The following is a 23849-nucleotide window of genomic DNA, read 5'->3' on the forward strand; positions in this document are numbered from 1 at the left end:
ATATTGTAGGGGACGTATTAGTTAATGTTGTGTGCGCATGTCGTACTTGTGCTATGCGGCGGTATATTTCGTTTATTTCCGCACAGTGTCGATGGAAGTCCTTTGTCACCATCAGAGACAGCACGGATTAGTAGCAAACATTTTGTGGGAAACTGCGAAAATGACTTTAGCTAACCCACTTCGTATGTGCCGATGATTTTTCCGGCGGCACATACGATGTCGTTTTCAATTATGTGCTCAGTGTCACTTACATGGTTAAGCAGACGCTGCCCTTTCGCCGCATTGCAGCCATGAAAATAATCGTCAAGCATACCGATCTTCTTAAAGCCAAATAGAAGCGTGTACATCGTCCTTCAAATAAAACGTCAACTCACACACACGTAGGCACACACCGCGCGCGGTACGAGACGTGCCCAAACACGCGCAGTGCAAGAGGGAATCGAGGCTGTGTGAACGACAGATGGGAGAGGTGTACACCCGCTAGTTGCATTTTGCCCCGCATGGGGCGCTCTCACGCCGGCGCGGCAGCGCCGCTCGGCGGTGCCGTTCTTGTCTAGGGATTCTCGTACGCCACATTGTACACGATGGGCTGGCCACCGCTGGGTGGCCAGCGAGACGTGCGACGAAGGAGCGAGCGAGTGAACGAGTGAGCGACAGCCTCCGCTCCTCCTCCCTCCGCTTCCTCCCCGCCGCTCGCTTGCCCGAGAGGAGGAGCACTGTTTTCTCGGCTTCCCGGGGCGCGTATTTCCAATTGTTAGTAGGTCAGAATATTGTCCCTTCAGATACAGCGATCACCAAATGGGGCGTCCATGCCCACTGCCTCACCGCGCGGGCAGCCAGCGGCGGAGCGTAAGTAAACTGGACCGCACTCCGCTTTGCCGCATGCCTAGCGGACATATTAAAGGAACAAAGGCCCCCAGATTTCCTCTTGCACCCGCTCTTACTCGCGCCTAAGCAGAAACGTCGAGCACCGTCAAAAGCGCCATGCCTCGCTGTACCTACTAGCAAATGGAAGAACGCTCCCGGGACGAGCGAGCTAGCTACCGAGTTACAGTGTGCCTGCCTCTCCGCTGCTTGCCGTCACTCCCTGCTACTCGGTTGCGCGAGACCTCACGCACGACGTTCCCTACACCGAGATTCCCCTCTCCACCCCTACCGCCCCTCTGGAACTCTGTTGCCCAAAAGCACAAGCCCTTTCTCTCCGCGCGTTTCATCACCTTGCTTTCCCCAAGTCCGACCACCGTCGAATTGCCGACATACCACAATGCCGGCCCAAAAAAGGAAGCTATTCATTCTAGAACACTCCAAGGTAAGCGGATTAGTCACGAGACAGTGAAGGGTTGCAGTATCATAATTACATATTGTTATGAAGAGCTCCGAAGAAATGGTTTTATTTACAGGAGATGGACACTGATCGTAGCGTGATCGTAGCGCAGTCCGTCCCACTCCTCATTCTCTTCGCCTTCCCTTCTTTCTTCTTGTACCTGCCTTTCATAACCGTTACGTTTCCCCGCAAGCAGACGAAGCCCGTGGGGTGAGTCAGGATGGACAAGCAGGTTAGAAAGGCTTCAGGCGAGCAATATGAGTGAGCTGAGTTCTACTTGATCACTGACCATTGCACAGGAGGCGAGCTATAACGTAAGTTGGCTCAGGTGGTCCACAACTACAAATGTGCCTGAATATCGTGGCAAGGAGTTTTGGCACAATCCCCGCTTGCGTTGCGGTGTCCAAAGAAGGACCAAGTCACCTTTTTCCAACGATACTTGCACGTGACGGTCGTCGTATCTCTTTCGAACGACATTGCGAGGCCAGAGTACGAAAACGAGCTATTCGGCGGGCTTCTTCGGCGAGACACAATGTCTTCGATACAGAGTCGTCACTCTGCAGAACGAATGGTAAGAAAGTGTCGAGAGGCCATCGAGGTAACCTTGCATACAGGAGATAAAATGGGCTATAGTTCGTGGTTTCGTGTTTCGCCATGTTGTATGCGTAAGTGATGAAGGGCAGCACGTCGTCCCAGTTCTTATGATTGGAGGAGACGAACAAGGCAAGCATCCTTTCAACGAGGCAAGCATCCTTTCAACGAGGCCATTGGTCGGTGGATGATACGGCGTGGAATGACGGAACTGTGAAGTGCACAAACAAAGTAACTCTTCAATGGCATCAGCAGTGAACTGGCGACCACGGTCGCTGATGATGACCCGTCGTGGGCCATGAAGAAGGGCCACGGAACGCTGCAGGAAGAACATACGCAAGCAGCGGTGGAAGACGGCATGGCTGCTGTTTCTCCACACCGTGTAAGATGGGTTACGCAGACAATTATCCAGCGGTTCTTGTTGTTAGATTACGAGAATGGACCCAAAAGGACAATGCCTACTTCCACGAACGGCGTACTGGGCGGTGTCAATGGCTGAAGGGGACCCGGGGCTGCGGTGGTCGGTCGCTTGTGACGTTGGCACGTTTCACAACTAGCGACATAGCGCTGGGTTGTTTCGTACATCTTGAGCCAGTAAAAGCCCCTTCTTTGTTGCTTTATAGCGTTTGTACGAAGCCGAAATGACCGGATGTCACATCGTCATGCATGACGCGTTGAACGTCGAAGCGGAGACTCTCGGGGACAACATGCAGAAAACGCGCTCCAAGCCCGGAGTAATTAGTTTCGTAGAGCAACTAATCACGGACAGTAAAGCGACCGCTGCCTTGAGAAGTACGCACGGCGACAAAAAGCGGATCGAGGGATTCCAGGGTTCTTGCTGAAAATCTGCCGCGTCAGGGAACATAGAAGTAACAGCAGCGAGACAGTCGTCGAAATTCTCAGCATCGTCGTCGGTAGTCGCAAGAGGAATCCGAGAGAAGTATTCTGCGTCAGCGTGACGACGGCCACTCTTGTACGACACCAAAAAGTCGTGTTCCTGGAGGCGCAACGCCCAACGTGCGAGGCGACCAGAGGGATCACGCAAACCGACCAGCCAGCAAAAAGAATGATGGTCGGTGGTAATCTTGAATGGTCTACCGTAAAGATAACACCGAAAGTTTTGTATGGCGAAAACGGCTGCCAGGCATTCCTGTTCCGTAACCGTATAATTGCGTTCAGATTTGCTCAGGCAACGGCTGGCATATGCGACAACAATTTTCTGCGCCACTGTGACGTTGTAAAAGCACCGTTCCTATCCCGATTCCAGTAGCATCAATGTGAACTTCAGTCGGGCAAGATGGATCGAAGTGACGCAAGAGGGGTGCTGACGTTAGTATAAACTTCATTTGCGAGAATGATGCGTCACACTCTTGTGTCCAATCGAAGGACGCATTTTGTCGCAACATACTTGTCAACGGGTAAACGATGTTGGTAAACCGGGGAACAAAACTGCGAAAATACGAACATTGGCCAATGAATGAGCGAAGTTCTCGCGCTGACTGCGGTGGCTTGAAGGAGCTCACCACTTTAATCTTACGAAAATCGAGTCTGACCCCATCCTTGTCGACTGAGTGTCCCAGGACCAGTGTTTTACGTTCGCCAAACCAAAATTTTCTGAGTTTAGAACTAGTCCAGCTTTCTCGATGCAGTCGAGAACAAGGCTGAGGCGTTCGTTATGTTCTTCAAACGTGCGGCCAAAGATTACAAAATCATCGGGGTAACCCATGCATATCTCCCATTTTAGACCACGTAGTACTGTGTCCATGAATCTTTCGAAGGTGGCAGGAGCATTGCAAAGGCCAAAAACATAACATTAAATTCGAATAGGCCATCTGGAGTCACAAAAGTGGTCTTTTCCTTGTCGGCAGGGTCCATAGGTACTTGCCAATACCCCGACCGCAAATCAAGTGTTGAGAAGTAAGGAGCAGAGTGTAAGCAATCAATGATGTCATTGATTCGCGGTAGTGGATGGACATCCTGCTTCGTCACTGCGTGTATATGTCTGTAATCCACGCAGAATCTCTAGGAGCCATCTTTTTTCGGACCAGGATTACTGGAGCTGCCCCTGGACTAGACGACTCCTGAATGACACCTTTGTTCATCATTTACTTGACTTGCTCAGCAATAACACTGCGCTCGGAGGATGAAACTTCGTAGGGCTTCTGGCGGATGGGGTGTGCTGAGTCGGTATCTATTCTGTGACGACCGCGAGACGACGGTAAATAAAGGGGTGCATTTCCATGCCTGAAGTCGAATGCAGCCTTATGCCTGGCAAGGACCTGTACCAGTGCTTGCCGTTCCGATGTACAGAAAGGCTTGCTGATCATGCCAAGCATTAGCTCTTCAGAATGGCGATTATCGCAAGGAGAGCAAGCTCTAGAGACGTCCGCAGTTAGTGCAGCTATTCGCCTACATGCGGCTTCATCGAAGAGAGGAATTTTCATACCTCAAGGAAGAACAACCGGCGTGGCGAAACAGTTCAGCGCACACAATGTGGCGACTCCTTTCGTCATGCACACGACAGAGCAGGGCCCAAGTATATTTTAGCACAGTTTATGCGGACATGCCTAACTACAAGGTCAACGCAATCAGCGTCAACAGTAGTTGTAGAAAGAAGAACGGGCGTCAGGCACTACGATGGTGTAATCAATTCATCAAGAACACTGAGTTTGTCTGTGTCCCTGTCTTCACCACGCGAGCTTTGTTCTTGTTCAATGATATTTCGCCACAGCCACAGTCCAAGGAAGCGCCGCACTGTTCAAGAAAATTGATACCAAGAATAACATCGTGCCAACAACGAGACAGAACAAGGAATTCCGACACAAACACTTTCCCAGCCAACAAAACACTCACAGCACAAACACCAAGAGGAAGAAGCCACTCGCCGCCTACTCCACCAAATGTAATACCGTCGTTCCAAGAAAACATAACTTTGTGGCCTAGACGGTTTTTGAAAGCAAGGCTCACCACAGACATAGTCGTCCCAGTATCAACTAACGCCATGGTGGGTATTCCGTCAATCGAAACATTCACTCTGTTTTTGAGCATCACAACAGGCAGAGGTATTTCATGCAAAGACCGTCCAGTGACCTCACCTCCATTGGCCACGGAGGCTAGTTTCCCGGTGGCGGTGAGGAAGAACGGCGCCGACGGGACGAAGAGGGACGGGGATGATTATTTGGGGCGTCAACCTCCTCTCGGACACTGGCGAATCGTTGCGTCTTGTCTCGTGTGAGAAGTGGTCCATTGGAAGCGATTCGGTCGTCCGCAAGTCATATGAAGTACGGGTTCCGGGTGGCGAGAACATCGGTGGTGTCCTTTGTGATTGACGGCCTTGGCGACAATACCGAGCTATGTGGCCTGCGGAACCGCAGTGGTAGCACAAGGGAGGGTCGCGGTTCACAGCATCTTCCACGAAACGAATGCTAGGCTGCTGCGGACGACGAGAAAGTTCGTTGTCATGTGGATAACGTGTCTCTGCTGCTCGCTGAAATCCGTTATATCGTTCATAAGTCACGGCGTGGTAGTACGGTCGGTGCTGTTCTTGTCGCGGTCTGACAGAAGTCACTGCGCCTCGGGGGGTAAAAATGCGGCTGTTCTCGTTGTGGCCAAGCGTCATAATTAGGCCTCTGTCGTAGAGACGTAGCTACTGTTGGGGCGCGAGTTCATAATCCTCAGTGCCCCTCGCCGCAGGATATTGGGAGGAGGATGCTCCGTTTGGCTCGAAATCTGGTGGTAGGCGAAAGCTATGAGTGCCTGGATGTGTCACTTGCGCGTGCAGGCTCAGCTCTTCCCGAACTATTTGTCGAATCCTTGATGCAAGATCGAGGGGCTGGTTGCTGTCCACGCTTACAACTGTCGTTATATTGGCTAGCCTGCCAAACTTCGGCGTTATGCGCATCGTCTTTAGTTGCTGGAAAGTGCGACAGTACCGAATGATGTCAGCGACGGAAGCCAGACTGTCTTTTGCGATGAGGAAATTGTAAACATCCTCGGCAATTCCTTTTAGGATGTGCCTGACTTTGTCTTCCTCGGACATTCCAGAGTCCACCATCCTACACAGTTTTATTACTGCCTCAATGTAGGTCGTGCAAGTTTCGCCTGGTACTTGCGCACGTTGCTGTAGCATCTGTTCTGCCCTTTTCTTCTTCGTCGCGGAGTCGCCGAATCGCTCTTTGATTTCCGAAACATTTCTTCCCCATGTTGTTAACGTTTCCTAGTGATTGTCGAGGCACACCAACGCAGTATCAGTTAGAAAGAACATGATGTTCGAAAGTTGAGAAGCGCTATTCCACTTGTTGGCGGCACTCATCCGGTGATGATGGATGAGCCATTCCTCGACGTCTTCGTCCGATCTTCCGGCGAAGGGACGCGCATCTCTCAGTTGTAGAACTGAACTTGTTGACGAAGCAGTTGGAATGGGCCGTTGTTCGTCGGCTTGCTGGGACATATTCAGCTCCGGTGGATTCAGTGGGAGTCCAGCAAGGCGACGGCTCTGTCGAAGAACTTGTGGTTCAGCCTCCGTCTTCGGGTGTCCATTACCCATCACGTCCACTTGTTGCGAAGAGTTGTGAAGGAATGTTTTATTTACCAGAGATGGACACTGATCGTAGCGTGATCGTAGCGCAGTCCGTCCTCTCTAACTCTTCGTTCTCTTCGTCTTCCCTTCTTTCTTCTTTTACGTGCGTTTCGTAACCGTTACAATATTATACAGTATATATACACACATTACAGGAATAAATCAGGATTAATCTAGACTGTTTAACGTAGCAGCCAAGCTTACCGCCGTGGGTTTAGCAGAAACAAGTCGCGTGGACACATGTGTACAGGACATTGCCCCTTTACATTTGCCCTATTGAAACGTATTTTCATTTTTTAATATGTATTTCAGGTTCAGCGCGTCGCCCCTGAAGCCATCGCAGAGCAGGTCGAGCTCCTAGTGAAGACGCTTCACTTCGGATCACACCTGCACAGTCTGCCGCGGGCCATGCCTTCGGGTGTCAAGAGAAAGCTCGCCCTAGCCATTGCAATCCTCGCCGATCCCAAGGTGCTAAGCTCTAACTGAAGTGCTTCGCCCGATTAGCCTTCTATTAGATTTGGTACCGAGTCAGTTTTTGCATGACGGACGCGTTTGCGGCACATCTTACCTCATATATTAATTAACCCAACAGTGCTCAACTGTCGCACTTGTTTGTATTGAAATGTGGCAGCTTCTGCTGGAACCTCTAATTGAATGCGTGACATTAAATTTACGGAAACTTTCCCACTCTTGCCAAAATTCCAGCGCATCGATTGTTTTCATAATGAACAAGTTAAAACAGATATGTCCAGTGTATAAACGAATTTTCGTTAGGGCCCGGCGAGGAGCCCTTTAAGAGCTCAATTTGGTCCTTGACCAGCTTCTTTACATTTTGCTGACTCACTTCGTCCCACGTCGTCCAGGTGCTCATCCTGGATGAACCGACGGCCGGACTGGACCCCGAGAGCCGCCACGAGGTGTGGGACCTGCTGCAGAAGATGCGGCGCTCGTGCACCATGCTTCTCACCACGCACGATATGGAAGAAGCCGATGTCGTTGGGGACCGAATCGCCATCCTGGCCGAGGGCACGATACGGTGCTGTGGATCTTCGCAGTTCCTCAAGCATCGATTCGGTACGCTGACGGAAAAAAAAAAAATTGGTGGCGCGTCCATATTATGGGGATGATTGGCCCTGTTAGTGCAATTAGCAATCAAGTTTATGATGGGCGTGCAACTCGTGATGTCTTTTATGCTGTTATTATTATGGTGAAGAATGGCATGTGCCCAGTTCCATATACGCGCTGACTAAAATTGGCAACGAAGAGGTTAATAGAAGAGCGGCAAATACCCAAGGACCTAGGTTAGCACCGAAATTTATTGACGAGCAGCAAATACCCAGAGGCGCGTGCGAAGTAGCGAAGCCTGACGTCAAAAAGGTTCACTGAAGAGCGTCACATATCCAGCGTCACATACTCGATTCCCACGCAATCACCTAGTAGTCCAACAGTTGGTTATGAGCACACTTCGTTCGGCAAAGCAGCCCGATCCTCTACCCATTAAACCACGGACTATCCAGTGAACCCAATTTGGCTGGAAAATGGCTAGAGACGTGCATAGTAGAAACATAACGAAAAGTGTGTGAAGTATCCTCAGTATGCTTACCACATTAACAAAAGTCAACTCAAACTGACATCGACGCAATTGCATAGATGTCACACTGTACGGATTCTTAGTTGTGGTGCACAGTCACCTTAGTTGGCGTTCACGAGGCTCACTGAAGAGCGTCAGATAGGCAGTAGCACGTACCTTGTGCGCCCAGTGAATTTACCCAGTGGGACATCAGGATGACACCAATATGACAAAAAAAGGGTGTCATAAAGTTCATTGAAGAGCGGGGCGTACTCAGTGGCACATCGGCACACATTTCCAAACACCACTATCTTCGGGATCAGCACGCGAAAACAGGTGGAGACCGGCTAGGCATCGGTTACACAAACCCGGTTTGACGTTCACTTGAATGCTGCCCAACAAAAACTGCATGTCACTGGATAGGATACCCCCTACTCCTATTGCAATAAATATTTCTCGCAGCGCCCGTGTCTTGGTACAAAGGCAGCGTCATCCGTCATCAATGGGCTAGTCTCGCAGCTAGAAAGTTAGAACAAACTACGCACAAAGGAATAACAAAACAAAAATGTGGTAGAACCCATCTCACGATTACTGTCGACGGTGATGCGTTAGCATTGAATCAATATAGCCTCACAACGTATCGCCACAGTCGAAACCCGTTATGTGTGAGGCGCGTGCTGCAGCGGGATTCCTCTTTCGCGCATCTCTAAGAACGCTCAGCGCGATCTAACGCCGCCACCACGAAGACTACGCATGGTATCCGAAATGCATGGCGAACAGGTGCATGCGAACGGTGAAAAGCGCGTCGTGCGAGAACTGGGGTTCCTCTCTCGCGCTTCTTTTTGGACGCGCTGCTCCATCTAGGGCCGCTGCCGATAAGTCCGAGCGTAGCTCCCGAGGCGAGAAGCATGGCGTGCCGACGCCTGCGAGCGCTGAGAATTGTTCCCTCGCATGCCGACATCCAGTGGAACAGACTGAGTGACCCAAGTTATTTAGAGGTTCATTGAAAAGTGGCACATGCAGAGCGCATTTGTGGCGTAGCCTGCAAAGGAGTTCGGCTTCTCTCCTCGAGGAACTGTTGTGGCATGGCTTGATTTTTTTCTATTCTTTAAATATATGTGCTACCACATTATTGGGTTATTTGCTATGTGCCTCCGGATTCTCCGACTTATGCGTGCAGAAGGAAAGCTTGAGTGACGACGCAGTGGGTGCCATTGTGCACGCCGCAGTTCGGCATGACATCAACACGATACAAAACCTGCACATACAGTCTCGACTCACCGACATCTCTTAAGCAGACAGATCTCGCAATAGAAGAGCGCGTAATGTTGAGCTGTTCTTCGATTTTCTTAAATTTTCCGAATTTAGGCGACCCAATGCTTTGAGTATTTGCCATGTCCCGATGGGTATGTGCCTATTTTCGCAAAGTTTTGCCTCCACAATGGTTAAACGTGCCTCTGTGACCAAGGAAGGACAGTTCCCTTGTACTTCTCTAGACATCAACATATCAATGCCATTCTTACCTCGACAATCATTTCATATCGTCTCCGTCCTTGTCGCATCACCCCAAAGGCGTGTTTGCATTTCGGCGCATAAACAAGAAATAAAGAAATGATAGGGTTTAACTGAGAAACTCGCAATCTGCTTAGGTGGCACGCTGTATAGTAGGGACTCCAGATCCATTGTGACTACGTGCGGTACTTCCCCACCCACCTTATTATAGATACGCGATCGCTTTCGCATTGAACCCCCATCAAAATGCAGCCGCAAACTGCCCAGGTTGAACCCCCGCGACCTCGAGTTCAGTAGCAAGACACCATAGCCTTCACTAAGCGACAATGGCGGATACTGCATAAGCGGAAGCATTGCATAATATCACTTCGCATCACATGCATAAATAGTGAGCATCGCGTTTCTCTGTACAAAAGATATTAGGCTGCTTCCCTAGTGTCCGTTTAAACTGCAAACATTTTTATAGGTCGAAAAGACTGGTGGCGTTTATTACAAAGGCGGGCGCGTCCTCAGGTTAACGAAAGGTTTCCGCCGCCGGGAAAGCACCGTTCGTGAACATCAGGCAGCATCGGTGGCGTGGAGAAAAGTTTTCTTTCTCCACGCCACCAGAGTCTCCACGCCACCCAGTTTTCAGAGGTGTGCAAGCCGTAGCTATCTTGCTGTTTTAGAGGCCATCGGAAGCGCCAGAGTGACAGAATCGGTGGCGCAAATGGCGCGAGCCACCATGCACGACAGAACTGCGTTGACCCGCAAAGTAGAGCCTCGCTTGACTCTCCTCCACACCGACCGATTGTCGGTTTGTTGTTCTACAGCAGACATTTCTACCCTAAGAAACAAGCTCTGCGTATCCCGTATGCAGGGAAGCAATACTGTTATGCAAGAAAATGGTCTACAAGATATTAGTTGCAAATAGAGGTTCCACTCGGCAGTTAAGGCGTTAGTCCGCATGTTTACCGGCCCTTTCGACCGCTTGCAACAAGTCATCCCTTTACATGTCCCCTAGCATTAACGTACAGAGTATTGACTGTCTTTCAATACGCTCTCTGCCAGTGAGTTTTTTTCTTTTCTTTTTAAACTAAGTGCTATTACCGCTTCCATATCATTACGAGGTTGTGAATCAGCCAAGCTGTTGGAAAACAACCTTTCAAAGCAGAGTTTCCTTTGCCTCTTAGTTCGACTGTTCCACTGCTGCTGCTGCTCCTCGCTCTCTCGCTCACTCTCTCGCTCGCTTGATTGCTTGCACGTACGCACGGGGTTCAGAGCGTGCATATACTTGGAAGGAGCATGGCAGAGAGAAAAGGCGATGCGAGAAGCTTGTTTGGACCTTTGCACAACATCGAAAGTGCACAATACCCCCTGCAGCTGTCTCTCGACAGCCGTAATTATCCGTGAAACCACTCAAAAGCATTGCATAAACTGCAGCGCTTGCCTTTCCACAAACGTGCAAGCTCAGACGGAAGCTACATAGAATGTTGGAAAGCAGGTAGAGAGAGGCGGCGTAGTATAGGTAGAACCGACAGTCTCGAACACACCATTCTTGACACGCTGTTCTAATTCAAGAGGGGAGGGCGGGATAAGAAAAAGATGACGTGAGAATGCGTAGAAACGCTAATACAATAGAAACGACAGCAGTTGCGGGTAAAGTGGTGGTACGGTACAGTAAGTTTCTGATATTTCTGAAAAATGAACACCATGCGAATTTGTCAAGCGGACCATTGACGTAGGGCGTGCAGACGCAAAAACGACAGTAAAGCACCGTAGGGTACAGGCGACACTCCGCGCACGTCAAACCAACACTTCCATGGCTCGAGGTCACGGGTTCGATTCCAACCACAGCAGCCATATTTCAATAGGAGCGAAATACAACATGCTTGTGCATTTAGATTTAGGTGTGAAAATTGATATCCGGAGTCGAATACACCGAGCCTCACGTACACTCCCATAATTCAATTAAGGTTTGACACTTATTTGGCGATGCGATGTGCCATGTCAGGCAATGACTATGCTAAACCCTTTCAGAGATTATGAACAATGGCGCATAACAAAGCCTTAAGCAAACACGTCTCCCGGTGCGTTCTGTGTACTAAGCAGACAAACAGCAGTGCTGCACACGGGGTCGCGTTTACCACCAACTCACCACTCTCACTTTTAATGAAACGCTGAAGAAATTAAACACCCTTGTTAACATCACCGCTAATTATCGTCCATCCAAGCAAGCCGCGCAGAAAACTCCGCTTACATCGATTCCCACAGAGCGTAAGATCCGCATATTTTTTTTCCAGTCCTTCTTTCTGTACCTTCATCATCAGCCTGTTTTTACGCCCTCTGAACGAAGACGTCCCTAGCGATGCCCAATGATCCCTCTCTTGCCTTAGCTGATGTCGATTTGCTTCTGCAAATTTGCTAATTCCATCGCGTCACCGAACCTACTTCCAGCCTCGACTGCGCTATGTGCCTTAGAAGAACCAAATTAGAAAAAGAAACACGGCGGTAACATTTTGGCAGTAGGCGCAGTTTTCCATGTCTTCCTACGGGCTATTCACGAATGCGAGAGCCTACAAACAGTCAGAATTTTCAGAATGAAGCAGAGGCCGTCACTACCGTTTCAAGCCGCTAAGCAATGCTGCAAGTACGGCACGGAAAACAAGCTTGAATCTGCTAACCACAACCGTGACTGCTCACCGTGTCACAAATAAAGTACTATCTCGTGTTTGTGACAGTAGAGAATACTTCAGCTTATGTCGAATAACTTTGCTCTTTTTTTGGGGAGTCAGCTCGTAAGGGATGAGTTGACCACAGGACATAGCTGAAATTTATTCGCACTTTATGGGAAAGAAACAGGTGTTTGAACAGCAGGTGTCTCCTGTCAGAATCGACTTCACATAAAAGCACACCGCCATGTTGGAGAGCGCTAGGTGATGGATGTAAGGTGATTTGATGGGCAATTGACGCCGTTTGTCGTGCAAGGAGAGGCAGCTGCTTCTAAGTTCAGGAACCAAGCTTTACAGAATCGTCAGGAGCACGGAGTACCAGGCGTGTATGCGTGAACATAGGGGTTATACTACGCACGTAGCCAACAAGCACCCTTAAATGCTTACTGAAGCTAACTCGTCCTAGCAATTTCGTATCACATAGAGGACTATCTTGACCTCACATGCTCAATCTAAATCTAATAAATATCAAAAGCTCTCTGAACTTAAAGCATTGAACTGAAGATACAAATCGGATTATGTCTAGAGCACAAACTTATTTCATTAATCATCATTCCTACAAGTATTTTTTTGCGGTGATAGCCGTAGACTTCCTGGCCACCACTGCCGAACTGCAAGCAGGAACGACTAACGGTGTGCGGCTCTCATAGTGGCAGAGCCGTCCATCATCACCTGCATCCTCGAGAAAGCATATTTAGCAGTGGCCCTTCATGACCGACTGTGGCTATAGTATCGTTTACTCCGGAATTGTCTTCGCCATTTGCTTTCGGTGTCTTCGCCGCGCAGCAGTGCACCCTTAAGCCAGGTATATTTCGTATAAACTGTCCTCATTGCTTTACTTTAACATTATTTGTAGAAGGCATGTTGCTTAATTCGGCCCGCTTAATTCCGTTCGGGTACACTTGAAAACCTGCGCACCCTTTGGTTCAGTTCAAGATATTATTGCCTCCAAACCCTTGCAGCACCCCGATGAAAATGATAAATGGGCGTGCCTTCGGCACTCCCTCGTCCCTCACCAAAGCAAACATCTTTAGCCGCCATAATAGTTGAATGGCTATTTATTCTCTGACCGAGCACAAATAAGGGAGTATGAATCGTGAGTTTGGCAAATAGCTGAGGCGGCCGAATCCCGAGGAGGAAGAACACGTAAAAACGCTCTTTTTACCATACTTGTGGTACACGCTACAGAACCCGGGGTTGTCCGAAACTAAATTCCGAGCTTCCCATTACGGGCGTTTCTCAAAGGCAGATTGTGGCATTGGGGATTGTTAACCCGCGTGTAGCAGCGGGGCTGTCATTCAGACCACATTGGCGCTATGCACATTCAAAACCAAGTCATTTGGATGCAACGTGTCGGTGCAGAGAGCACAAGTTCTTACGGCGGCACACCGCTCACGCGATTTAGCTAAATGCACTTAGCACCAGAAGCATGCCAATGAAGCATCAGAAACTGAGCACGAAAAACATTCACCGACGATTACGAGACTTCTAAGGCGGAATTTGAGCTCAGCTCTATACGCGTCTTAACTTCGTGATATATTGGCTGGCGCGGACTATATATAACGTGCCGCACGTTGCAAACGGAGCGAAGAGTGGCACGGCTGCGTCGCTAACCTGGAGATCGGGAGAGGCAGCGCGACAAACCTCCCAGACTACGCGTGCTACTCTGACGCCATCTCGGAGCCATCGTCGCCGCACTACGCTTTTCTTCTCGCGCGTTCACCATAACCTACTCCTCCGCTTTCCTCCTCGCGTCTTTCATCCTACCCTACGCTACCCGTCCGCTCTTTCATCATTCGCTGTGCTCCCCCCCCCCCCCCCCCCCGACCCGCCGTGGTTGCTCAGTGGCTATGGTGTTAGGCTGCTGAGCACGAGGTCGCGGGATCGAATCCCGGCCACGGCGGCCGCATTTCGATGGGGGCGAAATGCGAAAACACCCGTGTACTTAGATTTAGGTGCACGTTAAAGAACCCCAGGTGGTCGAAATTTCCGGAGTCCCCCACTACGGCGTGCCTCATAATGAGAAAGTGATTTTGGCACGTAAAACCCCATAATTTAATTTAATTTAATTAATTCGCTGTGCTCGTTCGCTCTGTTACGCCGACGCCGTCGCTCGCCGCAGCAACGGGTGCCTAATAGCTGCGCTCTAAAGCGACCGTCATCGCTGGTCTGTGCGCAGGTACGGGCTACCACATGGAAATCGGCAAGCGGCTGCGCCGATGCGACGTGCAGGGCATCATCATGGTGGTGAAGACGTACGTGCCCACCGTCCAGCTGGTGTCCGAAAGCTCCGAGGTGCTCCGCCTGTCTCTTGGGGTGACCTCGTCCGAGGGGTTCGTGGACATGTTCAAGGTGCTCGAGCGCTTCCGTTCCAAGCTGGGCATAATGGAAATGACTGTGTCCGTCACCACCATGGAAGACATTTATCTCAGGTGTGCGTTTCGTCCAAATCCAGGTAGTGAGTCTTTAGGGTATAAAGAAAGGTAAGAGGCAGGTGTTGTGGTCGTTAATTTTTACAATCGGGGTCTGCTGCGCAGCGAGCAGTGCTTGACATTTCCGGCTGGTAGGCGTAGCTATCTTTTAGGCACCTTCAGATAGCACGTTCCACTTGATGTAGCAGGTTCGCGCGCATCTTGCGCATTATTTTTTTATTGAACATCTTAGCATCTTTTGAACACTTACGGTATCCATACAGGCCTAAATGCGCAACAGTGTTCGCATAAACAAGAGTCTTACGATTGCCGTACGCGCCGAATTAAACCGGGGCATTTATTACATTTTAACAATTTATTCCACCTTCCATGCTTAAATCACAAAAAGCACGATACACGGCGGCTGCTGGATGAATTTTTTTTTCTGTCGTGAGTAATGAAAGGCACTCTGAGGAGCAAGGGCGTTATCAGAAATACTATTATAGGTAAATCGTAACCTTTCTAACAAACAACCAAAAAGGTTCCCCGTCGCAAAGTGCTCAGTAAATGAATTGAGAATTTCTTTGATGTCTTCAGCGATGGACCTATGCTCTCGCTGTGAATCGTAAAACATTTCTTTAATTCATATCTTCGCTCCACCCACTCGTACTCTTGCGCGCTGAGGTGACTTACGAATCTCAATTCTATTTAATCAGCATTGATTCCCTCCATGTAAGACTAACTAGCCTGAAGTGGAGTTGTACATTGATACAATATTCGTGCGTGCTTCACTGGGCTTTTCTCTAGACGAGTACCTTTCGTCACATCGTCGCGATAGGCGCATACAGCTTTGGTTCACGAAGGGCGAAGTGCTCGCGTGAGTGCATGCACATCAATTGAGCTAATTACGATCTTTACATCGCCTGCCATTCTGGGCTCGAGGCCTCCGAATTTTTCGCAAGGTGCTCATAACATGATCTGCTGTTTAACAAGACGTGGCGATTCTTTCGGCGAATATGAATAATCTCACTAGAGCGAAGCACTCCTGTAGATAAAATCGCGTGTTTTTTCCTGATGTATGGTTCCTACACGTGATATACTACTTACGGAACTTAAGCCGCCGCACCAAGGTCGCTTACATCCAATTAGCTTGCAATTGCCATCCAGTGTCCTTGAAAGCTGGACGTACATTTGTGCTGTGACTTTAGCGCCCTAAACGTGTCACACATTATAAGAAAACAACTGCGGGAGCTTTCTCATTAAGCTACATTGTTTCTCGTACCAACCTCTTGTCTAGTTTCTGAGCTACCCGCAACTATTGCTCAGGTTTCCCTTAGCACTGCAGTGCCCATGTTTGCATTTTGAGGCTTCAAATAGACTGCTCACACGTCCTGATGAAGCCCAACGTAGAGCAGTAGCAGCTGAAAATGAGCACGGAAGCAGTTCATTGCACGAAGATGTGGTGCTACCACTACTTCAGTGCTCGGTTATTCGCGATGAGGAAGGGTTACAGGACCGACGCTTCCGTCATGTCCCCACTAATTTGGGAGATAATTATATACACAACAAATATTTGCAGAATTCTATACCCTAACAATGATTTTTAACTTTAGCAAACATGACCCCAGTAGTAGAACAGCTGTTAAAATATACGCAATAAAATATGCCGCCTTGCAACTCTTAAGCCACTTACAAGATCACTTTCGGTATACTAGTATTAACAACGCCAAATCTTATAGGGGGCCACTTATTATGCGGTGTTCTGCAGGGATCACTTATTGGGCCAGTTTTTCAAAGCGATAGCGTTCCTTGGCTGTTACGCCACTTTGTGGTTTGTATATGTTTTTATGTGACCGTTTATGCGACCTTGACAATCTTACATGTCCATATATATATATATATATATATATATATATATATATATATATATATATATATATATATATATATATATTTCCGTGTCACTCTCCCTCAACGTTGCTTAAACACACGCGTGCGCACGCACGCACACACGCACGCATGCACGCACGCATGCGCACGGCCAGTCAAGCTGCAAAATTGCAGCGCGACTGGCCACTCGATGCAAGCAAAAATACCATCGCTCGTGCCACCTTAAGGCAGAGGCTAAAAGCCCTCAGCAAAGTGAAGCGAACAGTGTGTACATTCATTGAAATGATCCATTACAACACACAGAGCAGCATGCGTTTCCATAAAGAACAAGCTCAAAACAAGTATCCCAATCATCAATAAAGCACTGTATACCCTGCTCAGCAGTTGTATGGGTAGCCCCTTCGCTGGTCATCCACTTTCGAAGGGTAGGGATGGCGAGTCACTTTTTTACCACTTGCGGCTGCTCTCTCAAATAGTATGACTATTTTCTGTTTTTGTCCAGCGCGCTTCTTTTTGTCGAGGAAATGATAAAATCGGGTCAGAATAGTATTGTTATAATTAACTCTTTCGGAAATGCTTGTCGAAGTACTCAAAATATAAGCTCTACGGTAGCTCGGAAGTTGCATGTACTCTATTTACCAAAAAATGCAATTACTCTTTTAGAACTATTTTCAAGTGATGGAGTAGATAGCTATAAAGTATTTCGAGCAAAACTTTATCGAATGCACGAAAATACTCTCTGCACCGACGGCGAGAACTTCGTAAAAGCCTCTGGGGGTATATTAGTTTCAAGCAGAACTTTTTGTTGGGCTAGTTGGTGCATGTTACTGAAGTACTAAAGCACCAAACCGACGACACAAGAAGAGACACGGACGAGCGCTCGTCCGTGTCCCTTCTTGTGTCGTCTGTTTGGCGCTTTAGTACTTCAGTATATTTGTTTCGCGGCAGCGAAGCCATACACCGATACTGTCGCGCTAAACGAGTAATGATATGCCACGGTTTGTGAACCACTTCCATCTATCTGTTTCGTCTACTGCTTACAGGTCCCCGCAAGAAAAAAATAATCCCGGCCAATCGGTGGAGCGATACACTGTTCGATCGGCCAACAGTCATTGTCAGTCTTGTCAATTCGCTGCCTCCGGCAGTAGGTTTAGCTCAGACACACATAGAAATATTCCAGTTGTTTGCGCTATTGATTAATTTCACAGCGAAACTAAAGGGAAAGCGCTGTCCTTGTGATGCGCTTTAATGTATGGCACATGCGCTCAGCGAAGAGAAAGCAAAGCTATGCACGGAATGCCTTAGGTGATAGCTCGGTGAAGACCCGTGCAATCACATGATCGCTCCTGTCCAATGCATTTGTTAGCTGCCTTCCCGCGATGCTTGATCTTTTTCACTGCTGATCGCTCTCTAACTGAATGGACGTACTCCGCCTTTTCCTGCGCGCCAACTCTGCGTCCCTGTACAGCCTGCAGCATTGCAATCAGTGGTGTCCTGTGAATGGAATCTTCCCCCTTTCGGGGTAATTTTCAACTGTCATTTCACACGAAAGAGACAAAGGGAAGCTTCGCGAGGTTGTAGGGAAAATCAGTATGGGTGGACTTCCTCTTCGATGTCTAAAACATGGCGGTCACGATACGCTTTTGGCTTCTGCAATAGTTTCCGGAGCATGCTGCACGGAAATACATAGCCTTGGAGGTTTGTTCTTGTTAATTATATGGAGCGATTTCTTGTTCACCCTGGGTGTTAGACTCGGAAACCACATATGCACTGTTTCTACAGCACGCGGAATGCGTAATCGTAAACCGATGTCGTAGTGTACCCCATTATTATTTTGTCATAAACGGGCAACAATGTGCACTGGCAAGCGACGAGCATCCAATCCAATCCAATAAACAAAAGAGGAGCAGAGGGCCGGCAATCGAGTGCTTTGTTGCTCGTGTTGCTCGTGCTGTGTCGCATCAGTTGTTTCGTCAGAAATCATGGGCTCCGATGACAGTATGGATGACGACTCCGGACCGTCAGGTCCTAAAGTGGCAAAACAAACGAGAAGACAATCCGTGGACCTGTTTCGATTCGAGTGGCTCAGCCTCTCGAAATTTACAGGTTGGCCTGTGGTGTGCACAACTGCAGACGCAAAGTGCAAAACCTGCAGCGTGGTGATCAAGAGCAGTAAGAGCGATGTTCTCAAGTGTGGCAAAACTGCGAAACAACTGGACGCTATGAGATCGATCGGTGGCAGGCTGTCGATAAATGCTATTTTTGAGAGAGCCATTTCTGAAAAGGACCCAGTCAAGACAGCGGAGATTAAACTTGCAGCTTTCTTCGCAACTCACAATGTCGCTTGTGAAGTGTTGAATCAGTTAGTGCCGCTGTTAAGAGAAATTTCACAATCTAAACTACTAGATAAGATAAAATACTAGCTCAAGGTCACTTGAAGGTCACCGGAAACTGGACCTAAAAGCATTTCATGATTAAAAACATAGCTTTTAAAGCTTTTTTAATACTCGCTGGCTAGCGATGTTTACCTGCGTGAACAGGTTGTTGGAGCAGTGGGCTGCTTTGGAAAAGTTATTCGCTGCACGCGTGGAGAACACGCTAGGGAGTGCAGATCGGTGCCTTGAAACCATGATAAACCGTTACAATAGGGCATGCCCGTTTTTTCTCAGGTTTCCTCCAAAGAGCACGGCACTCTTCACTCGTCTGTTTGGGTCAGAGAAAATGCTCGTACATACTCTGCATCAAGAAAGTCAGACGCTTATAAAAAGCTTTCTGGCGAATCTTGACAGAGCAAAACAGCTGCAGAGGAAGGGCTGCGACATGATTGAGAACGGCCCTGGCACATAAGTTCCAGTTGAAGAAGTCTGTCTAGGAAGTGAACGTGAGGAGCAGTTGATGTGATTGAAGGGGACACCAGAGGACAGGGCGAGCTCATAAGGAGGTGCCTCTAGTTTTATGTCACCGCAGTTGATCAAATGAAGTCACGGTTCCCCTACAAAAACGAGCTGGTAAAAGAAATGTTGGTTCTTCACGCCGATCTCGCTTTATCGTATCACACCCGCGAACTGGTTGTATCGGTCTCTGAGCTAGCAAAAATCTTTGCAGAAAGATTGAAGAAACATGATGTTTTGCTTGAATGAACGTAGCTTCCAGCCTCTCTTTCAGAAGCGCAGAAAGCTTCTCTTTGCGGAATAAATACGGATGTCATGTGGAAGGAAATTGGAGAAATTAAAGAGTGCAACGGGTCAACCAATGTAGCGAAGCTCGCGCAACGTTTCCTATGTATCCCACATGCAACCGCAGACGCAGAGAGGATTTTCTCGTGGGTGAAAGACGCGAAAACACGCAAACGCAATAGGCTAGGCAGTGTTACACTTAACCCCACAATGGCGGCGCGTCCCATACTTCACTCAAAAGGGACCTAATGAAACAGCTTCAAGGTGACACCGAGCACCTCAGCCATCAGACCAAGAAAACTCAAGTGAACCAAGCGCCAAGTCAAACAGACCACTCGAGGCATCGGTTTAATGTCGCTCATTTTTCCAAGTAGGCCGACTTCTTCTAGTCATTGTGCTGTGCTCCTTAGCTATATATAGATATATATGTAATCGCTTGCTTTGGTAAGATGTTTATTGGCGGTGTTCTTCAAGGATGCTACGAGCTCAAAGACTGGCGAGGCAGCGCGAGGCACCGCCTTGTAAGACAACAGCAGCACGAGCAGAACAAGCCGAGCATTGGCGATGCTGCTGGACGGAGGCGCGTTTCCTTCACAATCGCCCCGGGAGAAAAAGAGCCATCTTGGCGGCCTAGGAGATCGGAGGCAAAGGGTGATAGTAGGGCTTGAGACTCGCCACGTGGACAAGGTCACATCCACGCCGCCGCATGTTCTCAGGTTGAGAAAGTGACTCGATGAGAAAATTCACTTGGAGCGCTCACTCCCAGTGAAAAAGCCAGCCATACAAAAGACCCTGCGGTATACGTGGGATTTGAAAGCCAGTCAGCGCGGCTTTCCTTCTGGAGCTGTTGTTGTTCTGATCTAAAGATGCGCGCAAGCTGGCGGCACTCTTCGACTTGTCGGGCAGCTTCGTACCCAGGTGGGCACTCGAAAGCCTCAGGACGGTATGGAAGAATGGTGTCGGTGGTATGCGAAGGCTCTCGTCCATACAAGAGGAAGAAAGGTGGAAATCCCGTAGTTGCTTGTATCGCGGTGTTGTATGTGAACGTTACAAAAGGAAGTGTGCGGTCCTAGTTAACAGAATCAGATGCCACGTACAGCGCGAGGGCGGGTAAACCATTCTGTGAGCCCGTTATTCTGCAGATGGTATGCTGTGCTCGTTCGATGAATAATATGGCATACCGAAAGCAGAGCTTTGACGACTTCGGAGAGGAAGGCATGACCTCTATCATTGAGGAGTACCCGAGGTGATGCCATGTCGAACGATGAAGCGATGTAGGAGGAAAGAAGCTATATCCTGCCCGGTAGCATTGACTAAAGGAGCACTTTCGGCTTAGTGCGTCAAATAGCCCACAGCAATGCAACCAAGAGTTCGACGAAATCTCGTCTGGTCGGAATTCCTCATTAAAAGAAAAGAAACCGAGACATTCCGGCTCCCATACGGGGCCTTGTTGTTCATTGAAAGAGTGCCTTGTTCACAATTTTCAGTGTGAACAAACCCCCCGTATAGGAGCCGAAACGTCTTGGTTTCTTTTCTTTTAATGCTTTTAGTAGGCGTTCGTTTTAACCTTGACTAGTCCACAGCAACTGTGATCCGCCTATTGTCATCCAATGTCATCAAAACCCGGCTGTAGAGGTCAATGCCGACGCGATCGAAGGGTTTGGTAGGGCACGGAACCGGCTGCAATGCGCCACACGCGTGTAAAGGTGGTCATATGCGACGTCGACAGTCAGAGCAGCACTGAACAAACTTTCGTACAAAAGCGTGCTTTCCCCGTTGCTAGTAGCGATTGGAATTAGGTTCGCATCAGTTAAATACTCGGGCGTGGCCACATTGCGGATCGTCGTGAAAGGAGGCACATATTTGGGACCTTAAGCGGCGGTAAATGATCAGTAGCTATCCACGACCTTCGGAAACGTAGTTGCGTCGGTAGAGCAGCCGATCATGAATGGCGAAATGAACTGCTTGGCGTCGGATGGATCGGATACAGGGATGGTGAATGAACTTGAAAGGTAGGCGAAAAGAAAAACGATCCACGGGTCAGGGCGTTGTTCGGTGTCGAGTGAGTGAAGATCAAGAGACTACATGATGGGAGTGCAAGTGGTTTCACAGGCCGAGTCAAGAGGTGGAGGTGAACCGGACAGAGCGTCTGCGTCAGTGTGCGTACGTCCGGGGCGGTCGACGATGCGACTATTGCACTCTTGGTTTGAGATTACCCAGCCTACTAGGCGCCCAGGTGGATCTTTCAACGTTGCGAGCAAACAAAGCAAGTGGTGATCCCTTACTATGTCAAATGGGCGGCCGAATAAGTATGGGCGCAACTTGCCAAGTGAACCAACTAGAGCCGAACACTCTTTTTCAGTGACGCTGTAATTGGCTGCTGCACTTGTCAGCGTACGACTCGCATCCGAATACGTCGTCGCAGCGACGACGTGTTCAGAAAAGCCGGGTTTTCGTTGCGCAAGGATGGCGCCAAGACCAACCACGTTGGCGTCTGTATATACTTCAGTTGCAGCTGTGGTGTCGAAACAGCGAAGAATATATGTGGAGAGGTAAGTAGACGACGCAGCAAAGCAAACGCGACGTCGCGTTCAGGAGACCGGGAGGAGACGTCCGCGGTATATGGCGTAGGATCTGGGTCAAGGGCGACATGATCGATTCAAAAGTTCCTACAAAGTGCCGGAAATATGAGCATACGCGTACAAAACTATGTTCTTTGATCTTACTAGGCTTCGGGAACTCGGCGACAGCACGCGTTATACACCGGCTACGGCTGATACACATTTTTTTTCTTCTCAACTCGAGAAAAAGGGCCACTGCTACTTGTACAGAGGTGCGACTTGAGAGTACGGAAAATGGGGTCCGTATTTGTGCTGCAATAAATGTCAAAATCCTTGCAGTCGATGTAGAAAGTCGCCGTTGAAACTCCTGACGTGTGGAACAGATGCGCGCAAAACTCTCTCCGGATGCCGTTCAACGGGGCCACTGCAATGACGCTGCGGCCGCAGGATCGCGGACGAGATGATGGAAGAGCAAGCGGAGACCATGACGGTGGCGGGTGCGGTGCCTACGCACGAGCCCGTGGACGTGGCCGCACTCCGGGACAACTGCGACGGGTGCGTGTGGCGCAAGTCCACACTGCAGTGCCTGGTCGCGCTGGTCCGCAAGCGCTACCAGTACGCTCGACACCAGTGGAGGCTGCCGGTGCTCGGAATATTCGCGCCCGCCTTGCTGCTCGCGTTGCAAGGTTACCGGGAAATCAGAAAGTGAGTGGATGCCGCCAGGCGCAGTTATGCAATAAAGAGTGGACTGCACGAATTGTTCGTTACCGCGCTCAGGCAACCATTATGAGGCCTCTGTACCGAAGCACACGGTAACGACAAAACGGAGATAAGTTTAAGCATGACGAAAAATTTAGTACCAGTGTCCCGCGCTCCCCTTCGCTGACAGCGAAACCAAAGGTCATTAGAGCGCGCGTGCTGCATCTGCTCATTGGGGCAATCTCGTGGAAGAGAGCCAATATGGCTTACAAATTTCAATCATCTTTCATTTCGACGGTCATCGAAAGCGAGCGCCGCACTTAGCCGAAAAACTACACGGCAGTTGGAATTGCGAAGAATAGTACAATTGTATGGTGCAGGCGAACAAAAAAAAAAAAAGAACAGCAGAGGTAGCAAGGCACGGAGACAATTTATCCATGCAAGATAATTGCTGACACTACCTTAAAAAAATATTTTCAAGGAGCTTTGCAATAAAACATTCAAATAAGTTCTCTATGATTCGTCCAGTCGAACCACAGAGTATGCGCAACTGTAACGGAGCCACGCAGAAAAAGCAGCGCTGCCCAGCGGAGGATTGCGGCCCATTTAGTTGTGCATATAATAAACAACTTACTGCAGTGCACATTAGACAAACTGCACTGGAGGGAACACGAGCTAATAGTTAGCGCACCTTGGCTTCAGGATCAAAAGCTGGCATACGTGTGAAAGGGCACGCAATATGAGAAGCATTTGTTTTGGGACACGCTCAATAATGAAATTATTGTAATTCGACTAAACAAGCACACTTTACTGGGAAGAAGCAGG

General features: G+C 48.9%; 1 protein-coding gene across 1 annotated transcript in view; it reads left to right on the forward strand.

Moving 5' to 3' along the window:
* The window catches only part of LOC126534702 (phospholipid-transporting ATPase ABCA3-like), a 33506-nt gene extending 9657 nt beyond the window's left edge, over positions 1–23849 (forward strand). Inside the window, exons 5-8 of the mRNA XM_050181955.3 lie at positions 6807–6962; positions 7358–7568; positions 14467–14719; positions 22773–23849. Of these exons, the coding sequence (XP_050037912.2) occupies positions 6807–6962; positions 7358–7568; positions 14467–14719; positions 22773–23034 (882 nt within the window). The 3' untranslated portion in view covers positions 23035–23849. The remainder of the gene's footprint in view (positions 1–6806; positions 6963–7357; positions 7569–14466; positions 14720–22772) is intronic.

This window comes from Dermacentor andersoni, chromosome 7 (genome assembly GCF_023375885.2).
Source record: "Dermacentor andersoni chromosome 7, qqDerAnde1_hic_scaffold, whole genome shotgun sequence".
Classification (NCBI taxonomy): Eukaryota; Metazoa; Arthropoda; class Arachnida; order Ixodida; family Ixodidae; genus Dermacentor; species Dermacentor andersoni.